The sequence below is a fragment of the Rissa tridactyla genome, chromosome 4, assembly GCF_028500815.1.
Source record: "Rissa tridactyla isolate bRisTri1 chromosome 4, bRisTri1.patW.cur.20221130, whole genome shotgun sequence".
NCBI lineage: Eukaryota > Metazoa > Chordata > Aves > Charadriiformes > Laridae > Rissa > Rissa tridactyla.
In genome coordinates, this window is record NC_071469.1 from 27,929,708 (window position 1) to 27,953,053 (window position 23,346).

Below are 23,346 nucleotides of genomic sequence, written 5' to 3' on the forward strand. Positions count from 1 at the left end.
TAAGTCAGTGTACTTTAAATGGTAGTTCTTTAACAGATCGTATCTTTCCAGTCACATCAAGAGACATGATCTCTTCATGGTGAGAGTGGCGTCTCTTTATGATGAAGTTCATGGTGCGAGCAGGCTGCCTTGGAGTTCTTCGACTGCAGCTGGTAGTTGCAAACAAAATCAGAAAGTGCAAATATAAAAATACTTCTCCGGGCTTTGGAATATGCCAAAGGCTTCAATCTCACCAGTATATATAAACTCAATGAGTACACAATACATGCACCCAGCTGTTTTTTGGCATGCCTTTAGACTCCACTGGAACTGTTTAGCTTGATAGCAAATGCAATGACAGATACTTAGTATTAGCATAAATTTTATTTCTCAGAGACCTTTCAGTGCCAAAAACATCAGCCATAATTTTTCTTTTCTCCTTTTTCCGTTTTTGAATCTCCTTGCCTTTAGCATTGCCAATTTTTAAAATAAAATTTAACTGTTTTCCCCTCTCTTTTAAAGCACTGAGCATTTTTACTGTCACCTCTGCAGTGGCTCATACGCGGTACCCTTGTAATCCAGGCAAATCCCCTGCATGCAGTCTTGTTAAAAAACCATAGGCACGGGGTTAACTCAGAATGGTCATGAGCCAAGCCCTTCACCACTTCTCCTAAAATAAATCGTTGCTAATGCTGCTGCCATATGGCCGACGAACATGAGCTCTCAGCGGTCTTTTGATTTCCTTGTTCATGCTTTCAAGTGTGCTGGCTCTTACACTGGGCTTCTCCCACGTTATTTGTAGTTTATCTCCCGAGCGGTGAACTTGGGAAGCACGCGAGTGTGTCAGAAGAATAAATAACTTGACTCAGCTGTCCAGTTAGCGCTTCCTTAGCGTCTCCTGGATGAATTGAGCATGGCTCTTCCGTGGTGAGGTACAGGCATTTTTTTGGGGGAGTGCATCCTGACAGCAGGTCGCTGCTGCACAGAGGGAGACCACAGCCACCCTCTGCGGTACCCGAAGGCGGCTGCGGTCTCCCTCTGTGCAGCAGTGGCCCCTAGTGGAAGATGCTCCGTCCTTCTGGTGACCCCAGACTCTAGACCTAAAGACTCATCCCGTAATGACTCTTCCTGTTTCCAAGCTTGTTTTAAACCTGGATCCCCCCCAGCAGTGCTGTGGGAAACCCCAGTGAGTCGCGCCTCTCTTCTGACTGGTTTGCCAAATACTAGAGTTTGAGCTATCAAACAGTAATACAATAGCACTGAGTTAAGGAATTATTCTAATTACTTTTTTAACTTTCTCGTTGTTTTGGCAGGTTCTGTTGGCATTTGCCTGTATGAGCTGGTGCTTTATGATGTAAAACTGGGGAATATAGTATTCTGACCCATACATTTTAATGTGTCTCTGTGCAATCTCGGGTTACGTTGTATAATTGTATATAATACTTTTCTGAAGACCAGTAATGAAAATCTGCAGGCGGCATCTGAAGGGAAGGATGTAAAATTCTTTCTGCAAATATTGGCAGCAGTGCAGTGCTCACACCTGCAAACTCAGAGGAAGCAGATTGGTACATGTGGAGCCACCTTGTCCCTGGAACTTAAACAATTGAGATAGGAAAAGTGTTCTGAAAGATAAGTAATCTCTATGTACATGATGTACAGTAAAATTTTCTCTATTAGCTTTTAGAGTATGATCTCTCAGAAGAAACCAGTGAAAACTTTGCTTTCAAGCTCCTTCTTGGTTTTGAGCTGTTGTAATCTTTTTTTTTTTCTTTGAGGCTGAAAGAATAGGTTGCTATAGAAGGTGACCTTTGCCTTATTGCATAGGTGAGTGCTGCTTTTGGCGAGGTTGTGCATATGAATCAGTCTTGATCCCCCTTTCTGCCCTGTTATGAGTCGTCTTTCTGACAGATGATGTTACAAGCCTCTTAAAATCAGCTCTGGCAGATATTACCATCCCATGTCCTTAAACAACTATTACAGGATTTTTAACAACATCGTGCTCTCCCTGTCTCTCTCAGTGCAACTTTTCCTTAAAAGGTAAAAGTGTTGACATTCAATCAATGTTGAATTGGAATTTTGTGCAGTGTTCTGGTGTTCTTTTAGTTTAAAACCTCACTCTACTTTCCCTAGTTTTCAGTTTACTTACTGTAGCCCTTAAGTAGGTACCACTTTGTTTCGAATCTGACTCTTGCTTCCAGTGAGATATTTTTAAGCATGGTTGTCCTTTCTGCTACTTGGCAAATCCAAAATTTTTTTTCTTTTTTCGTTGTGCAAATACTGTTAGAAGTCATGCGTAACTTGTGCTTTTCAGGAGAAGCCTTAAAGAGGGAATTTTCTGTATCTTATATGAAAAACACGTTCATGGCAGTCAAAGAGTAGTAGTGCTTTTATGCCTTCTCAAAAAAGCAATTGGCTGGTGTGCATTTTCTTAATAATGAGGTATTTACAAGTATAGTGTCCAGAAAATGACTTATGTTAGCATTGCAAAAGATCTTCATAAGCCCTCAGGAGGCAACTTAGCTTCTGAAAGCTTAGTGGAGAATCTGTTAAATCAGCAGAAGAATATTGAGTTCCTGGTTGAGATTTGAAAAATCCTTGTTTCCAAAACAGAGTATGCTGAATTATGTCTTCCACTGAAACAGCCAACCAAAAGACAGAAATGTAGGAATAATAAACAGAATGGAAGTATAAGCCTTTGCAAAAACAAGGGGGTTTTAATGTGGAAAAATTTACAAGCTTGAATGTATTATAGCATCGTTCTGACTTGAAGAAACAAACTTCTAGAGAATGATATATGTAACCAAGTTTTCATCACCAGTTTACTTTGATTTAAACACTTCCAACTGTCCAAAAATATGGGTGCTTTGCAGTAGAAATTATCACTTATTTGCTTCTGTTTGGCCCATTGATAACAAGGTATATGGAGAAGGAGCTCTATTCATGATAACAAGGTATATGGAGAAAGAGCTCTATTCGTGCTAGTGAAATAGCGCTTTATCTTTCACTGTCATTGATGCTGGTGCTCTCAGAAAAGCAACCATGAAATGTTGCAGCGTGGTCCATATCCTTTCCGTGTAGGGTGAATTTAGACACCTTATCATCTGTTTGGGGAGCAGGACATGATGGCATTACTTTGTTCTCTGTGCCTTCATAATAGGTTGTGATTTCTTTCTTGCTGAGCGTTTTTTCTTGTTTTCAGTGATGGTTGGCTTTTAATTGCTTACATGTCTGGTAAAAATGTTAGTAAGCTTGCGTGGTCAAGGTATTCCATAAAATTGGGTTGTAGGTTGGTGGTGTCACTTGGGAATGATGGTGGGTGCTACAGAGCACACCCTTTCCATAAGCTCTTTTTATTCCATGCAAGAATATGGAGGTTCAGTTATTAATTAAGTGACTAGCAACTGTCAGTAAACATTACTGCTTACGTCATAAAATGCCTTTGAACATTGGTTCCTGAAAAAGTAGTTTGAGATCTGCTGCTTTGATGTCCTTTCACGCATAGGCTTGCATGTAGATATGTTACAGCATGAACTGTTATTGAGAGACTGAGTAATTGGGGCAATAAATATGTATCACAAGTGGAATGATTCTGCATGTGCTGAATAGCAAGCTATTCTTATCAAGAGTTTTCTGTTATTCTAAATTTTTCATTTAATCATTAAAAGCAAAGATGTTAGCCTTCAACGGGTGTGCAGTATAAAGGCATGAAATTTCTCAGTTTAGCCTAGTTGTACATGTTGGCAACAATAAAAAAATAAGTTAAACTAAGACTGCTAGATTAAAACTGATGTGTTGAACAGCTACAAGATTAGTTAATGAAAGAATATATAGTAACTTCATCGTAGCCATCTAGCGTGAACTGGTATTTGTTGACCAAGAAGAGCTGTATTGCAACTTGTGTGTGCAGTTTACAGCTTCACTGCTGAGGAACGATTTTTAAAGATGTGTCTTACATTGCTTTGAAGTCTTTATAAGAACTAATTAAAAATATAAACATATAGCTTCCTTTGTATTGCATCAAGTATCTTTGGTTTAGATCCCTAGTGTGACAAGCAGATAAAATCCTGCTTGTATTTTTTTGCCCATCTGAAGTTGGTTTGCCCCTTGAGTTCAGTGTCAGTCAGTAGTCTGTTTGTGTACAATGCAACATGCCTTTTATTTCTCAAGAAGCCTTGCTGATGAAGTGTTGCATTGTTTAGAAAGACAGATTTGTGATTGCTCTCCAATTACTGCCTAGAGATCACAAGAGGGGGCGAAAAACAAATACATCCTGGTTGAACTAAACTTTCTTTTGAGTCCAATACCATCTATGATAGTTTATTCATCAGTCTTAATAGATGACAGGAATGTTACTCTGCCACAAAGATCTAATATTTGTAACTGCCGGAAATGCTTTGTTCTTTGTAGAGATTTTTTTTTTTTTAACATGGAATAGAGAAGTTACACAGACCTCAGCTCTAAGAAGCGTCTGACTTTCTATTTTATTTTTTCAAAGATTAAGTTCATCCTGGCCTTGCAAAAATTTTTAATTCCTGAACAATTGTTGTGTGTTTATTAAACTGCCTTTTGCAAATGAGGGTTGTCTGAGAATCCTTGCAGTATTTGGACTGTTAGTTTAAGCATGAATTTCTATGATGTAAAGAGCAGCGAGGCTAAATACAGGTGAGTTTCTCTGTTTATGTGCCTCGCTAATAAACCCATTGCAAGAGGAGTTCAGATTAGGTGTGGTGGAATGTGCAACCCCCTTTTTAACCCGCAGATAACTATAGTAAGTATCACCTTAATTTCTGCTTCAAGAAGAAATTTGCTTAAATATCTCCTAGGTGTTGTTTTTGCTATAACTTCTGTCTTTCTGAGCAATGTGACCTCTGAAGTAGAGGCCTTCACAAGTGATGAAGTATTGTTCTTCTAGTCTGTGGGAATTTGTCCTGGCAGAGATACTAATTACTTTCCACTAGGGTTGTGGGAAATTTGCATCTCCTGTATCTTTAGATTCATAATGGAGTGCTTTCTTTAGGGTGTTGGAATATATATATTTTTTTTTTCAGGGAGATGCTAACTGCATTTTTTTTTTAAAGAATATTGCTTGCCTTATATATGTGCCTTTCTAAGATTTGATATGCCATATGGTAAAATGTCAGAAAAGAAAAGTACTCTTACTCAGGACAAATCTAGAAACGCCATCTTTTGAAGCTTGTTTAGAAGTGGGCAAAAGTTTGCTGTTCATTTTGGAAAGTATGTGCTAAGTATTGGAGGAATGGTAAAAGTACTCCAGTCGATCAGCCATTACTTACTGTATTGGCTCAGCTGGTGGTACTGAACCCTTCTGCTGCAGAAGCTCTAAAGCCTGACTTGTGTGTTCTGTTAAGTCTAGAGTTAAGTTGCTTAGGGTTTATGAACGCAAAGGCATAGATCTAGCATTCTTGGTCATGTAGAGTAAATAAACAATTCCGATGTTACAGGCAATGCCTTAGAGCAAAGGTTTGAGAGGAGCTCTGAGTGACTTAGCCAGCAAAGCTCCTGCTGATCTGGGAGTTCACACTTGGTTATTAGCACCTGGGGCAGGAGAGCTGCAACTCTGTCCCACCTATTCTGCATTTAAGGTGTACAGTAAAGCAAATGTCGGTATGAAAATGAGCAATGCCAATTTAAAGTGACTGCCTGTTATCTTGGGCTGGTATTAGGTTATGTCAAGTAAAAGCACGTTCCCCTTCACAAACTCTCAGCTATTAAATATTCAGCCCATCTTAGCTATCCAAGCAGAGGCAATTGTTGCATTTCTTTTCTCTGTTTTTTTCCTTCTCTGCAGAGCCCACACGGCTGCAGCAATGAGTTGAGAGTGTTTCTCCCCTTTAGGTGGCATGTGACCTTTACTTCTGACACAATGGCAGCATGTTCTTCAGGGGACACGCGTGGGCTTTAGACTAAATGATGCCCAGGCTGCTGCAAGCGAGGAAGTGTTTTACTAAATTGCAAGAGCAATCTTGTTATGACTGCAGTAAACTTGTAAAAGGGTATAAAAAGCAAAGGAGAAGTTATTAGTTAATCCTCTAATTCCAGGGTAGGTCTGTCAGTAGCTAGTTTAAGCCATTTACAGGACCCATAAGGGACTCCAGATCAGTTGCTCCGATAAGGGGTTCTAGTTTCCTTGCCTTTTGAAGAACTCGGTTCCAGTAATCCTCCCTTTCTTCCCCCTTTCCTTCCCTCCCTGAAGGTCATCACATTCCAGTTTCCTAGATGAAAGGATGTTACCAGAATCGTTGCACAACTCCTATGCGAGAACAATTGGCAGGGTGCTGTCTGGGCCGGCCTTTTTTGCATGGTCTTAAAAATGAAGCTGCATACTGCCAAGAAAGCCAGCTGCCAGAGGATTGCTGCAGTCCTGGCAGTCTTTCTAGGCCTACAGTTGAGCAGATAGGGACAGGGCCCGAACTTCAGAAGATGTTTGGGCCAAGAAGGGAATTTGAGGTCCTGTCTGAATGCTCAAGCACTGTTTGGGTCCAGGTGGGATTAGCAGTGGTACCTAGGCACTGCTCTCTTCAGGCACTGCTTGGTTTGTCTTTGTGGTCCTAGAAAACATGGTAAAAACTGTAGTAGCGGTTAACAGCCTGCTACGCTAGTGCGTACCAGTGGGGCTGAACCAGAAAATGTTACCAGGGCTGAACACTGGGTGTCTGCTTGCTGCATAATGCTGCCAACCCTATTCAATTAGCACATGGCATCCCACTTCCAAGTGAATAGGAGTCTAAAGATGTTGGAAGTGCAGAGGAGAGTAGTTGTGTGGGATGCAGGCAGAAAGGAAAAGTGGAGGACAAGGAACCTGCACCCAGTTCTTGTTCGATTCCTGGTGCTTTGCTTCACCATGACTACAGTCCTCCTCAGAAGATGGTAATGACACGTGGTGGGTAGTGAGAAGACACCACTGAATAATATGTTTTCATGTTCTTGGTAATATTGTTGTAGGCTTGGTGACAAGTTTTTAGAGAGGTAATAATTTCATTAAATTAACTGATGGTTCTGGAGCGAAGTAAAAGCTTGATAGGCTTTCGAGACACACAAACCTGAAGAAGGCAAGTGTCTTTCAAATCTGCCAGTTGCTGTTGTAGGTGATTACATCTCTGAAGAGAACTGAAAGACTTGCGCATGAAACTTGTTTACAATCTCAAAGCACTCGTCAATCTATAAGGACAAATCTAGAATCATAAACGCTTTTTATGGGAAAGAGTTTAAGGAAGACTGTGAAGCGGCTGCCAACTACAAATTAAGGCTGCTCTTTAATCTTTAGCCTGGAAGGCTCACAGCAACTTGGAAAAGGGTGTGAAGTGTAGAGGGGAAAACTATAAAGATGCTGAAGTTCCTTCTGCTTGAAGCACTGTAAACTCCATGCTTTATGGGAACACAGAGCAAATGTATGTATGGGAGAAGGTGCATTCCTGGTCGTGGGAGAAGGGCTGATCTACAGCAGTTGTATCCAGCTGTGTACGTTGCCTTAGTATTCTCATAGTGGTGAAATCTCATGTGTATTTTTGTGGGATTGTATGTCACTGACTTTAAATGTTGTCAGAAGCTGCGCATTTTTGTATATGAGACATGCGGATGCAGCTTTCTCAGAAGGTACCATAGTAGCTTTTTTATCCACGTAGATTGCTCTGGACCCTTTTGTTTTTATTGATTGTCTCAATGTTAGAAATGCAAGTGGACTTTTGGCCTACTATCTGTAGTATCTTGCAGTAGGCCTGTTTCTTTTTATTTTGTTGTTTTGTTTGTTTGTTTTTTTTTTCAGCTTCACTTTGTGGGGTATTTAAAATAAACAAATAATTGGTCTGAAAATATAAGAGAAATCTGGATCTCCACCAGAGGATCTGATCTGATGAGAGCCAATAAAAAAAATAAGTTTCATAAGCACAAGATGCCTTTGTGTTTTACTGAAATCTTGCTGTTTTTTGAGGAAGAGGAATTAAGCATCGGCAGAAACTCTGGGGGAGAAAAGATTAAGAAATAATGCTGTTAATGGAGGAGAAGAGATGTCTTAAGTGGCAGTGAATGCTGTTAAAAATACCAGCTCCTACCACTAATGATAGGCCAGGTTTTGCAAACTTAACAGGTTTCATCCTTTTTTTTCTCATGTTTTGCCTTTGATGGGATTTTGCCTTTGATTGCTTGGTTGTGGGTGGAATGTCTGATACTCTTGGCTACGAAAACTATATAGATTCTTAAAATTACATTTGGTTTGGCCTGGAGCAGAGCTACGTGGGTGTTGGATGTTCCTTTTGGTTAATCACCTTGTGTTATCTACAACTTTAAAGGAAGACGATTAATATCTAGCAGCCGACTTCGCTATGTGGCATGGATCCGTGCTGCTGTAGATTTAATGCTTCAGTATGAGTCACCCATCTGGTGAAGGCAGTGTTTGGATAATCAATTATCCAGAAATATACTCTGTGGACCAGAGACAAGTAATTACGAATGTTACTTATTATATTCTCATCAATGGCATAATGCTTAATCTCTTAAGCATAGAGTATTAGTTGATCAGAAATGCATTATCATCTGCTTACGTGAGATGATGTGGATCTTTTTCTGTGCAATACAGAAACATAGTACACTGTGCTAGGCTAGAATTTAATTAACTGATAAATAGGTTGTCCTATGCATATCTGAATAGCTGGAATATTTAAATTATACTAGGTGCCTGATGTCCTGTGTACTACTTTTGACAAATGTCAAAAAAAATCCATACAGAATTGGCTGAATACATGATAAATTGGCTGCTGCTGCTTATGCAAAGTGAGCTGGATTATCAGAAGTAATCGGTTTAATTTAAACCCAGCTCATTTTAACTGAAAAAAAGGTTAGGGAGCAGCCACGTGAACAGTTCAGCAAGTAGATCTAAGGAGGAAAATAGTAACTTCCATTAATACAGACAAGCAGGATAAAACGCGGTGAACAGCCCCAGCTGATTCAATAGGTTTCCATGAATTATTCGAAGTGTAAGCAAACTCTTCTTCAAGATGCAGTTACCGGTGAATTCTGAGCAAATTTTGAATCTTGTTTAAAAGTGGGTAACTGCCTTGTTTTGCCAGGTACCTGTTGACGAAAAACCTGATATGGAAAAACTAGGGAGTGCTTGGACTTGATGGTTGTGCCTGTCTTAGTCCATTCAGCTACAGCCTTGTCAGAAAATAAGTGATGCAAATTCTAGTCTGCATTTAATTTTAACACTTCTGTAAGCACAAGTGGTGCATTCATAGTTTGTACATTAGCTAGAGGTCTTGTGTTGCAGTTACGCGTGTGACTTATGACAATGGTGTTCACGGTCTTATCTTAATTTCTTTTCTAGGGAAAGCGCGTGTGCAGCAGCTAGCAGAGAACACGAGATACTTCAGGAGACGACTGAAAGAGATGGGCTTTATCATCTACGGAAATGAAGATTCCCCTGTTGTGCCTCTGATGCTGTACATGCCAGCAAAAATTGGGTAGGTTTAACTGGGTAACTTCTCATCCATCCTCTTTAAAGCTAGAGTGGTACAAGAATATTAAGACTTTTCCAAATATAAGAAAACGCTAACTTGATTTTTGCTTTTATGATCATTGCTGAGTCTTATAAAACATGGAAACTTCCTGTAAGTGACCCTGAGAAAATCGAGGCTTGTAGCTTGGGGCAGCAAGAAAACACTTCAGGGAAGCAATTTTACTGCTACATGCCATGTATTAAAATTTGGGCGTTTTTTTTTCATTTTACTTATGTGTAAAGTGTATATAAGTGCTAAAGAGAGGCTGAAATTGAATGGAAATTAACATTAAAAATCACCAGAGGAATCTTTCAACCAGCTCCTGGATCAGGAGCAGACAGCATTTCCACAGATGAACTCTGAAAACTAGAAAAAGAAAAAGCAGGGGGGTGGGACATGATGGGACACAACAACCTGTATTTGATGAATCCCAAGTTTGAGGCCTGGATTTAATAGGTCAGGTATTGTTACTGTAAATACTAATAGAACTGTAACACATAGCTTTATAAAATGCTTATGGAATTGTGGGCTGTTGTGTGGATAATTAAGGCTAAACTTCTGCAAGCAGGATATAAAGTATACATTAAAATTTTTTGCAACATGAACAAAAGCCTGATTTCAAGGACAACTTGGCTTTGATAGCTGCTCTTCAGTGTCTGCGTATGATGGTGCGTTCAACCAACGCTTTCAAATTTGGAAAGCATAGCTTCATTTTAAGCCGTACTGAACATCTCTAGTGCTCTTCTAGCTCAGTTAGACTTCAGTCCGGCTAAGCACTGTGGCTCTGTGAGGGAACAAACATCATCTAGCACTCTCTATGAAGCTAGATACAGTCTTCCTGCACCCTTCTCAGAATAACCCGATTTAAAAGGCCTGTAACCTTTATGGGTGCTGTAGAGTCTGCAGTGTGCACCACCCAGCACACAGGGGCATACTGTTTCTGCCACCCAGCTGCCCTACCAGTCAGTACAATCTTTTCCCTGGAAATGTTCATGGAAGTATTTATTAGCTGAGCAGCTGGGCCAGTAACTTACTTAAAAACGAGCAAGAACACAGAGCTCTGATAAGACTTGGCCCTCAGGATCTACATTGGGTCTAGTTCATCCTTTCTTTGTCTCTTGTAGTCTGTTCTTAAAATAGTTTGAGAATAATAAATGGATAAAAATGAAGTGTATCAGGATGCACCTCCATAGTTGTAGCAGAAGTAAAAGGCAGAAAATCTAAAAACCTAGTAAAAGGATGTCATTTTTATACATCCTTATAATCATACAACCTTTATACATCCTTGAATTCATTGCTACTTCTTAAGACAAAGTTCAAAAAGGATTAACCATTTTCTGTGGCCTGTGGAAGCACCCACAATTGCACTGGAAAGGATCTAGATCTTTGTGCCTCTCATCTCACGTAAGTCACAGCCTCTAATTTTTTTAGTCCATATAAGAATTAATTTTGTTGAAGATGCTGTGTGACAGTTATATGAGGTTTTTGCACCTTCCTTAAAAATGTTTGGTACCAGATTACATTATCTCAATTTACTGTGGCAATTCAATGGTTCCCATGATAGGTATGCAGAAAGTGGTACATATTGTGACACCATAATGTGCTTTAATTGAATTAAACTGATGAAAACAAACCATCTTGAAAGTGCAGAAGCGTCTGCTTTGGAGGATTGCAGTCTGGGGGATTCCTTGTACAATCAAACTTCTGAGCCAAAATACCTGTTTCCTATTGGAAAGATTTCCAAGCTTAAGTTACAAATCCCTTTAGAAACAGCCTGCTAAAGACCAGCCTCTGCCACATATAATCTTTCAGCTTTGTTAGAACTTAATACAGTGAAACCTTTTGAGGAGGACCACCTTGGGATTGAATTAAAAAAGGCTTTTGTGAACAGGTGTTTTGCCTCTAAAAGAAAGCACTGGTAGCTCCAAATTGTGGTCTTACAGGCTTGCTTCAACAAAGGCCTGTATGGGTTAACGTACTGAGACCTTCATGCTGCTGTTGCTTTGCCTCCACTGGTGTCATGCTGACGATCTTTCTTGTTGTCTCTGGCAGTGCATTTGGGCGTGAGATGCTGAAGCGGAACATCGGTGTTGTGGTTGTGGGGTTCCCTGCCACCCCCATCATCGAATCCAGAGCCAGATTCTGTTTATCTGCAGCTCATACCAAAGAGATGCTTGATACGGTAAGTGTCTCGTCTTCCTTTTGCTCATGCCTTCTATAAACATATACAACAGTTGTCTATTTTTTTTGTAGACTGGTTCAACGTTTGGTACGCAAACTAGTTGAACCTAATGTTCAAAGCCTTGTGTAGTACAATTGGCAGTGACTCCATCTCTCTTTCCTTGCTTCGACAATGCAGAATGGCTCCCTACAGTAAATCTCAGGGACTTTCTTTTCCTATTTTAAATGACGTGAGAGAGAGAGTCTTGTTCCTTTGAGACAATGCTTATTCCCCTCTTAAGAGGCTCTACCTTCCACTGAATCTTTTCGTAGGAAAAAATTCTGCTTCTTCTGACCCTAGATGCAAGAAGGTAAGGAGAAAAAAAAAAAAAAGCCTGAGAACCTCCAAAACATCTATATTCTTCTCAAAAGCAAGTGCAAACCTCAGCACGTGATTACCAGTGAAAATTTTTCTTGCAAAGATTACTATTCTACTTCCTGTTTACAGCTTCACAGCACTGTGTCTTAAATGATCCTGTCCTAAGTGAGTCTGTGCCATGTACAATGCCCTAATGACTCCTGCCCGCACTGTTTTGCAGGGTGGGTGGTGGTGGAGGTCTTCTCTAAGGAGGCCTGCATCCTAGTCAGGAGATGCTGCCTTCAAAATTAAGGATGGAAGTTACTCTCTGACTCATATCATTGAAAGGGGATTATAGGAATAAGACTGACAATCCTTATTATGTGCTGGATTGGTAACTACATTCATTTTTGAGTTGTCTGAATAATCCTCTTTGATGAACATGTACATGAGCTGTCTTCGGCTCTGTCAAAGTCTTGCATTGTATATTTTTTTTTTTAACCCCTTTGCTATTCTGTGACTCAGAACCTAAGCTAGGTTGAGTCACGACCTTGGGCTTCAGGAGAATAGACTTTGTCCTGTTCAGAGACCTGCTTGAAAGAATCCCATAGGATACAGTCCCAGAGACAGGAGGTGTCTGGGGCAGCTGGTTGATTTTTGATTTCCTGCTTAAGAAGTTCCTTCCCAGCTACTTGTCCTACTACTCTTCCCGTAATTATCCCAATTCAGTTGTTTCTGTTCCAAATAAAAATTCTGAAACAGTATATTTGGAGAAAGCCCTCCCCTTCCTTTCCCCCTGTATAAAGTGAATAACATCACGGTCTTGGCTCAGAGCGTGGTGATAGAACCGAGTGCATTGACACAGATGAGGGAGCATAACTTCTGGCCAGGTGGATGTGAGGGGGGGATGAATGGGAAGGAGGTGGGAGGAAGGAAAAGAAAGAAAACAGAAGTCTCTGAAATCATATTGCTGCAAACTGAGCTACAGCTGAAACCAGGCAAACTTGATGTGCTGGCACTACCTGAGCAATTGTGCAGTCTTGCTGTTGGTTAGATCCTTGGTCTTCTCTCTTAGTAATTAGCTGGAGTCTTTACCATAACAAGCTGCTTTTGCAGGGTATATATAAATACTGTACTTACTATCTTCCAAAACCAATCTGTAACTTATTACTCTGGTTAAAAAAAGCTCTTTTCCTGTCAATTCACTTACAAGTCTTTCTGCTTTCCAAAAAATGTTTCAAGTTTTGTGCGTTTAACTCTGAATACTCATTTCTAGAGTACCTCTATGGGTGCTAAATGCTGTAAGTGGAGAAAATGCTTGTTTAATATATTTGGGCTTGTCTGCCTAAGAAAATTAATCCAAGGCAAAACGAGGTGTGAATTTTGAAGTGAATGAAGAAATCCTGATTTAGCTCAGTATGTGGAGGCTTTGTTCCAAGTTAGTGTAATCCACTTTAAGGTTCAAAACAGCTGAATGCTCTGAATCTGGAACATTGGCAAGAGGAGTTAATAAGGAGCAAGTCTTTGTGTCAGTGACTTTGTGTTGTGTTTTCTTGTGATGCAGTGAAAGGGGATTGATTTCAGGCAGCTAATCATTAAGGCAGCCTTCAGATCTGATCCCTCTGCTGAACTGTGGCAACAACGTCCAGGAGGAATAATAACTGAAATGAATAGACTTGGAGAGAGCTGGCAGAGAGCTGCTTCTGGTCAGTGACAGAGAGGAGAACTTGGTAGCCCATCTGTGTGTACATGGATGCTAACTAGGGCTGATATGGCTTTTTTTTTTTTTAAACAAAATTTATCCAGGTTTGGAGCACAGGGGAGAGAAGCTTGTCTTGTAAATGCTGATATTTGTAATGCTTCCTTGTTCTTATTAAATAAACCCACATGATGGGGAACAGTTCTCAGTTACAATTTTAACCGTTTTATGTAAATAAAACTTCCTTGCCTGAAAATATTTGGCTCAGGATCAGAGTGAAGTCCCTCATAACCTGCATCCCTGTGGGCTGGTGCTTTCTTTTCAGTGATGAAAAATATATTACACTCTCCTGAAGTCAGAGTTCACCAATGCCATTTCCTTTGTAGTCTTTGCTGGTCACGTGGTCCCTCTTGTTTTAAATTAATAAAATCCTAAATCTGCATTCAAGAATAACAGTTAACAGACTCTTTCAACAGAAATTCAACCTTAAATTGCTTCCATATGAGATCTTTACTTAAAGCTCTGGCAAAAGGTGCCCATGCTTTTGTTTTGTTTTGTTTTTACTGAGGTCCAACTTCTGGGTTTGTCATTCCCCCAGATTTTAGAGTGGAGAGGTTCTTGTTGCCAGATATAACAAGCATGAGGGGCCATTGTTTAAAGAAACAAAAACTTGAGCTATCCATCCAGGAAGGAAAAGCATGTAGGGATATTAACCCCTGTCTGCCAATTATTCTCAAGAGACAGGCATTTGACCCAGAACATGTTAAAATTGGAGCATTAATATTGAATTAGTGGCATTCTGAAGGATTGCTGAATGTATGTATCTGGATAAATTTACAGTTCAAGGGAGTGTAGAATGTCAGCCTCTGAGTTCAAAACTCACATTGGACTTGGAATTCATCTTCTGAACTCATTTCTTTGTCACTTACCTATATAAGATAATTAACATCACGTACTCTTGCAGATTTGTCTGCAGCAACTGTTTTATTTTGTACCTTGCTCCTGTTCTGTAGGGAAATGAAGTTTAGGGTTTGGCTTTTAACAAACCCTATTGTGAACCAGTGTCTTATCAAAGAGATTGCAACATAAAGAAAGTATGATAAACTGAGCTGGGACTTTCCTCATATCTAACGCTAGCAGATGTTTGATCTCTGTTAAACTTCATAACATTTGCATTCAGGTCAAAACGGTGAAAGGTTTTGTTAGCTCACTAGCAGTGTTCTGGGACATCAGTTGCCTGAATGTTGCCTTTGTGGCAACCTCAGTTGGTGGGACTTGCTTTCTAGGGAGAAAATGCTTGGGATCCTAACCAGAATAACTTTTTTCTTCATTCCTTGGATTGGCTGGCAAAAACCTCCCAGACAATGTTGGTTACAATACGGAGCTTGCATCTCTAGTTGCATGTGGACCATGCAAATTAATCAAATGTAGATACAACAAATGCATCAATAGAACTTGTTAGCACAATATTGCCGTTTGCCTTTTGCGATCTTACAATTTAGAAAATACAGTAGATCAGAGCTGGTATACTAACACACATGTTGTTTTCATACTGAATGATAGATAAAGAGGAGTCAAAACTCCGCATACATTTATTATTTTTTTTGCTTCAGTTTTGTTACCTCCAGGAAGGCAGGAATGTTGTTCTCAGTTTTTCTGTCTATGAATAGTCATGGATTTTTTGGAGATGACTGTGAAATTTGAGTTAGTATTGCTGGATATTTTGATCCTGCCTTGAAAGTGGGGTAGTCAGGTGGGTGCAGAGTCACTCTTGGTTAAGCGACCAGTGCTTCTCACTTGGTCTTGAGATTTTTGAATGCTAAAATCAAAACCAAATCCTACACACCTCTGAAACTACAGACTTCTAGCACAGGAAAATCTCACTGAAGTAAAGTGTCTGTCGGAGTAGTCTGCAGGCATGCAAAAAGGAAGATGTGCTGATAAGTTCCTTGCATCTGTCTCCTCTGCTGATCTACTGTGGTCTCTTTCTCAGGCTTTAAAAGAAATCAATGAAGTTGGGGACCTTTTGCAACTGAAATATTCCCGTCACCGTTTGGTACCTCTCTTGGACCGTCCGTTTGACGAGACAACATATGAAGAAACTGAAGACTGAACTCCCTCCATGTGCCTTGATGGGAGGGACACACCCCGTGGGACACTCTGTGGCACGCAGGCCACAACGTCCATGAACAACACACTTATGACTGCTTAGAATAAAAGACATTTCCTCACAATACTGAAGTGGCCACATCAGCTCTAAATGGCATTTTGTAAATAGGGAGAGGAGAAAAAAAAAAAAAGCTTTGATTCCCGTGTCTTTGGGGTCCGGCCCTGAAGGTGCTTGGCTTTGTTTTTTTCTTGTTGCTTTTTTTATTTATTTGTCTCAATGAGTTCACAGCAACCCAAGTTGGCTGTGGCTGATCAGCTCAGACTTTGTATGCACCATTGGCTTCCCAAATGCTGGCTGAGATGTTGTGAGCATGTGTGACGCTGGCATGGCAGCATTTCCAGTGTCACTGCTAGGTGTCTGACCTTCCCAGTAAGGAGTGAGCTGACCTGTCTGTTCTTGGAGACTTCCTAGAGAAACTGTTGATTGCTAACTCTGACATACTTAACAAGATGGATAATCAACCAAAGTTTTTTTTTTTCTTTTACAGTTACTTGTGTTTAAAACTTGAATTTAGCCTTTTTAAAATAAATGTGTTGTTGACATGTCACTGACAGGACCATTGTTCCCAAACATTATTTAGTTCTGTAAGCCACAGGCAGAAGGACTTCTGGGACTCTAGCCTCTTCTCCTTCCCAGTATAGATACCAGATTGTCTCCTGGTTTTGATACTAGTTGTCTCCTTGATATAGGGTAAGTGATGGAGAGGGAAAGTTTTTGTTATTTTTTTTAATTGGGTGCATCTTCCTTCTGACATACTTCTGTTTTTAAAAAAAAAAAGAAAAGAAAAAGGTGAGTTTAGTGTGTGTTGCTTACTCATCTTCAGGTTAATTTATCTTGCTTTAGAATGCTCATAAAACCATGCACAAGTCACGGCTAAGTTCTAGAAGGGTGCTCTTGGGATTAAGTAAACCATGGCAAGCCTTGTGCTTCTCGTTAAGATCAGAACCCCTCAACAAGCAGGCCTGTACAGTGGCTGACTGTTAGGAGAACCACTTATTTTGTGCAGATCTGTGAAAGACTGATTGCTACTGTTTGCCTAATTCACTGTTTCTTGTCGTATATGAGGCATTGTTGTACAAGACTTTTATGCAAAGAGTTTAGACAGCTTGGATCTTGTATCGTACATTACATTTCAGCTAGCCAACAAAGTCTCAGTTGGTGGCTGCATGTCTGTGTAGGCTTTCCCTGAAGAGAGAATGTCCTCACAATTGCATTTAGTTTGAGATCTTTATTCTTTTGCATTTCTGTTACTGTGAGATCAAATTAAGGTTCACTGAGCCAGTTGCTGTTTGGAATCTTTATTTGCAAGTTCCACACTGTCTTACTCTGATCAAAGTTTAAAATGGACACCTTTGCTCTAGCACACTTAGAGATGGCCTGTTACTTAGTCATTGCATCCTGAATTCCTTCAGTGAACAAAATGGATGGTTGAAGAGGTACCAAAAAATTTTGTAACAGGAGTCAGTTGCAGAATAGTTTGTTTCTGTATTTTATACCTTGGACATGTAGCGTTTCTATCAAGATAGTAAAGCTTTAACATGTCAGTTGGGTTGGGCCAGCTCTTCAGTTTGGGTTAGGACGATGCTTTTTGCAGGTAACTGGAGTTTTTTAAACAGATTCTTCGTTGTAATGCTAAAGCAGAGTGCAGCTCAAAGCTCTTCAGCTGGTGCTGCGAAAAAATTACTTTTTTTAGGTTCTTCTGTGTTCATTCTGCAACTAACAGGGAAGGAGTGCTTTGGTCATTAGAACCAAGCAGTTCTGCAAATACATCTGGTGATTTAAAGCAGACTTGGCTTCTATCTTATAGAATATCTATCTTTATGCTTTTATAGATCTTGTTCCATTTTAATGTAAAGGAACTTCACAACATCGATTCAGTTTTTTACCATTGCATTTCAGAAACGTGATTAGATGAGAAGAACTAAAATTGACTGTTTCAAAATAGGTCCAGATAACTGTTTCTGTCTTAGTTCTCTTATGTCAATTTGCTCGCCTTCTGGAGCAATGTGTGTGCACAGTCCAAGAGGTCTGTAACCCGTGTGTGCAACTTTGATAGCTATGGAATATAGTCTCGTTTGTTCAGACACAGAGTGAGTAAACTTGCAATTATGTGAGCTTACTTTCTCTCCAGCGTTCTGCCCAGGATTAGCTCTATCATTCCATTGGATGACTTACTTTCTGACTTCAAGAAGCTTTACCTCGAAGAATTATTGCTGCTTTTTTTTTTTTTTCTTTCTGGATTGTAGTAGGGAACAAGAGGAGGTTAGTGCAGGAAGGAAGCCCTGACTGATCCTGGTCCTGTTCCCTTCATCACGGAACAGGTTAAGATTGGACAAAACTGACCAACTTGAAAGCACAGGTCAGTAGGGAGCTGTTTGGAGCATTCCCAGATGTACAGCGTGCTTGTGTCTGCCATGTAGTTAAGTCAGTTTGAAAACTGTGATATATTAAGTTAGAAGTGGGTTATCATAGATTCCACAAGTCTCAAGTCTTAATCTTGTCTCTGGGATTTAGTTTTAGGGCAGCTTGTCTTTAGAAGGGAGAAAAACATCTGTATAAATCTCAGTAATTCAGGCAACTCCTGTATAACACTTCTGAAATTGCCAGTGTTTTAAAACTCCTGGTCCCCATTGGGATTCCAGTTGTACTTGTTGAGGAAATTGTGTTCATGCTAAACTTCTGCCATTTTGTATCTTTCTGCCATGTCGTGCTGTCTGCATATGACTTTGAATTCTGGGTTTCAAAGACATTTCAGAAATTGTTTGGACAGTTAGTAGCACTTGCAAACTGCTTGGTTACATTTCATCCCTGCCGTATCCTTTTTGGGAAACAACTTTCTCCCCTACACCCCTCAGGAGTGTCTTTCATTCAAGGGAACCTGTTTTGCCAAAGTCTGGTACGTGTTGAAACCCCTTCTGAAAAAGTAAGAAGTTACAAGTCCAAGATTTCACACTTTTAAATCAGTAATTCATGGAGCATGAAAGCCAGGAAAATCTTTTCACATCTACTAAAAAACTCTGCTCACGCAAGCAAAGGAGCAGACCATTACTGGTTTGTGCTAGGCCAACCTACAGCATGTAGGCTGTTACAGTATGTTTAGGATGGATTGCTGCTTTGATATTTATGTGCTGATCAGAAATCTGCCTCCGTCTTGTCCTGGCAGTAGAAGTGAATGAAAGAACCGATCCTGAGAGATCACAAAGGAAGAAAAGCTGCTTAAGAAATAGACTTCAGTCCCTGCCAACTTTTCTGAGACATTCTAATTGAAAATGACTCCTGGTGTTTCTTAAGAGATGCAAAATTCAAAAGAAAATGAAGGCTGCTTTTGAACAAAAAGGGGTTTGCCATGTACTGTACATTGGCTAAACTTACTCAGAAATATACGATAGTTACCTTCCCAGTACCTCTCTGAAGAACTTAGCGAGCAAGGTCTTGCCTCTGCTGAGCGGAGTGAAGAGTTTAGAACCATTACAGTTTTCAAGGCTGATGGCCATATTTATTTTTTTACTCTTGAGAAAATTGAGAAGCTCCTATTACCGAGCATCAGTGAAGAGTGAGAGATCTGCTTCTTGTTAGAAACTGGCCTTCCCAAGTAGACCTTTGTCTTAAGAAGCCTGATTCATAAGGTTTTTTTTAGTTCTTTGGCAAAGAAGAAACCAAGGTTTTTTGTGTCAAAATATTCAGGGCTTTCTTTGTTGTGTGTTCTTTTTTTTTTTTTTAACACAAGACACAAACTTTTGTATAGTATCTGTGTATATGGTATATTTAACACTTTGTTTAGTTTCTATATTTTTTTGTTTCTAAGTGGCATTCTGAAAGAGCTCTTCTGGTTCTTGGGTTACTGGTGTAGCACGCTTCTGCTTCAGGCAAAGACTCGGGAGTGAATTGACCGAACATCTTACTGTGATGAAGTCGTTCAGTGAAGGAATTGCATCATCCATCCTCCTCTTGCTGTTTCCTCTAAGAGTGCAGAGCTGCCCCTTTGCACAGAGCAGGAAAGGGAAATGTGCCTGTGAAATCAGTGACCCAGCCCCGTGCTGTGTGGCTGAAGGACCGATACAGCAGAGGTGGAGAAGGGGCAGTCAACCATCGCTTATTCTCAGCTCTACGGGGATCTTTCATGTGTACTTGAACAAGCATCCCTAAGACGGGGATGCAACTTTCAGTGCCCAAAGAGACACTCCTCTAAAACTTTTCTACATCAAGTAAGTATTTCTTCTCCTTCTGTGCAAATTTTAATTTCTTAACCTCTGAAAAGTGTTTGGCTTACAGCTGTTTGCTCATCCAGAAGCCATGTTATCCATTCAGGCAGATCATAGCAAAGGTTGGAGGAAAGCCATGAGCGTGAGCTCTCCATTTCATCTGAGAGAACACCTTGCAGCATTGGATGTGGAGCGCTATGCATGGGCTCCCTTGCTGCATCACAGAGAAGGAAACTTGTGGAGATTTATCCCCATGTGCAATGCTCAGTCAAAATTTAGAGTTTTATACATACAGTTTAGATATATTATTTTTACAGTTTATACTCAGCCTGTGAAAGTGTCAAGCATGCTGGGATCTGTGTGGGTGGCACCTTCTGCGCAGAGACCTGCGGTCTCTTCTGTTTTAACACTAATGAAGCACTGGGCTGTCTGGGAACACCTGGTGCCACCTCTCAGCGTGTGCATCGCTGGCTTCGGCGCTGGACCTGGCACCCAAGTGGCATTGGACCACTTCTTGGGAAAAGCACCAGTCATTCGACCAGTGTAACTTGAACATGGTTTTAAAAGAAAGAAAAAGAAAAAAATAAAAATGAAAAACAACAAAACATAAAAGCAAGTTGGATGCCATTGTGGTGGCTTGTGTCCCTGTAAACATCCCCAGCCTTGCAGTTGTTCACCTGTTCAACAATTTGGATGTGAAGCTAGAGCACAACCATGAAGTGTTTGTGTGCAGTATTGTGCTTTATCTTTCATGAAAAAGAGAAGCGTTTGGTGCAGACATTGGAGCTGTTGTGTTTACATCCCCAAAAGGGGCTGGGTGAAGGAGGTGGTGACTGTGGTGTGTGTTGGAGGCCTTAAACTGTGACTCTTGGTATGAAGAATTGAAATTAAAGCTGACCTTGAAGAATGCAGTGGATTTTAACCCATGGGAGAATGCTCTGTGCTCTTAGTTAAGCATTATGTACTGCTGTTTTCTTGGGAGGAAGGGAGAGGTTCAACTCGGTTTGTGTTTGACCCCGGCTAGGAGCTGTTTAAGGAGCAGAAGAGGTGTCTATGTGAAGGCCAAAAAAAGTGCAGTTCTCCACAGCGATGTTCCTATGTAGTAAGCATCGCTAACTTCTTCCTGGGCTGCTGAAAGAGGGGGAATTATTGGGAGGGCCAGGGACTCCAGAAGCAGTGGCAGCTAGCAAATTAATTTCATCAGCAGTAGGCAAACAGGTCTCACTTGAACATGCCAAGGGTTGGTGCTGTTCCAGACATACCCATGGCAAAGTGAACCACGCAACCACGCACCAAACCATCTAGCCGCTGTAAAGCATTCCTTTTTTTTTTTTTTTTTTTTTTGCCAAATCTCAATCCCGTTCAGACAATATTTCTGCTACCCCCTAATGGTATATTAAGCTAAATGCATCTCCGGCCTTCCAATATTATTAACTTCAGACCAGTTTGAGAGAGATCAGAGGAACATTGGAGCCTGAGGCTTTAGGCTAGCAGCCCCAAAGCCAATGGTGGCCCACATTTCCACAAGCCCTGGGCAGAAATACCAAGTCGCAGCACTTTGTCCTAAATTGCACTGTATTCTTATGCCTCTGTGTTGCTATAATGTACATATATATTGGATTTTTTTGTAGATAAGACATTTTAGATAAAATTTTTAAAGGAGCTCCTCCAAAAATATTTTATGCCAGATGTCTAATTTTTTTTACACTCAGGACTAACATGAAGTTGGATGCTCTGTGGGCAGGGAAAAGATAATTGGATGGTACATTGGCTTTAAAAAGGTAACAATGCATGTTTAAAAAAAAAAACACTGGAGAAAAAACTGCTTGGGGAAAAAAAATCCATTAAAATATATTCTATGTTCTGCATAATAAAGACTTTAAAAAAATGCTATATTGTGATTTTTTTCTTAATGCTAATGAGGCTTTTCTGCTCTTTGGGAGACCAAACCCCCTTCCTTCACAATCACTCTACACCCCCCACCTCTCACCTCCCTCACTCCCCAAAAAAAACCAAACCAAAAACCACCACATAAGTTTCATACTGGAATGGCTGGGTAAAACCATAGCCTCTTTGAGAGGGACCAGTGTTCCCCTCTAGCCTTGGACTCCAGAGCCAGGAAACCTTGCAGGTCAGATGGATGCTTAGCTGTTTCTTACCAGTCCTCAGGTCCGTTGTATGGCAACAGCCCTGATGCACAGTCTAGAGAAGATTCTTCTGTTGTGGAGAGACAGGTCTGCAGAAGCTGCTAGCGTCCCTGACGTGCAGCACATCTGCTAGTGCCCGATGTAGCTCTGTGCTAGCTCTGTAAAGCTGGCTCAGCTTGGGAGCTGGGCTGCTACCCTTGGCTGCTGTTAGAGTGTCAGGCTGCTAATGAGACGTTTGAAAGGGCTTCTTGGTCCCTCTCGCATGGGCTTCTTGACTGCATCTGTCTTGCGGTCTGTGCCTTGTTTTAAACATTTCCTTCTTAATGTTGTGTAAACCAGTTGTCGGTATTTGAAAAGGAGGTACAGGTCCCGTTTTCAGCTGTGGGTGTACCAATGGGCCCAGGTGATCTGTGGGGTTGTGCTAAGGCAGCTGTAGAAATGCTGGACTTGGGTTTTTTTCCCTGCTAGGTGTCCCTTTCTGGGGTCTGTGCCAGCACCGGTGCTTTTCCTCACTGGGCTGCAAAACCTCCTTTCAGTGTCTTTCCCTAATAATTCCTTCATAATCATTTCCCTAATAATTCCTTCATAATCATTTCCCTAATAATTTCCTTCACGGGCTGATGAATGCCTGTGGAGAGCCATAAAAGGTGCTCTCTAGCCCCCCAGTGGACAGCCACACCGCGGCTTTGGGGGCTAGAAAAGATGCTGCCGGCGCAGGAGGGAACAGATCAAAGAATAAAGACTTAATTTTGAGTGATGGAAACTTCCTCCGGCAGCTCGGGAACAGCCGGAGCGTTCACTGGGGAGCACAGAGCCCCGTTTCTGTCTCTCGGGGCGGGGGGTGGCCCCAGCCCCGCACCTCCGGCTCGGAAAAGGGGAGGGGGGGCGACCTTGGCGAGCGGAATCCGGCTCCGCGACCGAAGGCTTTTCTCGCCAGGGGCGAGGCGGGAGGCTCTGAGCGCCCCGCCGCCCTCCCTCCTGCCGCGGCCCCGGCTCCCGCCCCTCCATCCAGGGCCGCTCCATCCTCCCCGCCTCATGCGGCCGGGCCGGAGCCCGGAGCCCGCCGCCGCCCCGCCCCGCCGGGAGGGCGCTGCCCCGGCGCTGCGGCGGGGGCTCCCC

General features: G+C 41.3%; 1 protein-coding gene across 1 annotated transcript in view; it reads left to right on the plus strand.

The window, feature by feature from the left end:
- SPTLC2 (serine palmitoyltransferase long chain base subunit 2) overlaps positions 1 to 21,968 on the plus strand; it is an 86,337-nt gene extending 64,369 nt beyond the window's left edge. The window contains exons 10-12 of the mRNA XM_054198857.1: positions 9,320 to 9,455; positions 11,544 to 11,673; positions 15,702 to 21,968. Of these exons, the coding sequence (XP_054054832.1) occupies positions 9,320 to 9,455; positions 11,544 to 11,673; positions 15,702 to 15,821 (386 nt within the window). The 3' untranslated portion in view covers positions 15,822 to 21,968. The remainder of the gene's footprint in view (positions 1 to 9,319; positions 9,456 to 11,543; positions 11,674 to 15,701) is intronic.
- Positions 21,969 to 23,346: the final 1,378 nt, after the last annotated feature.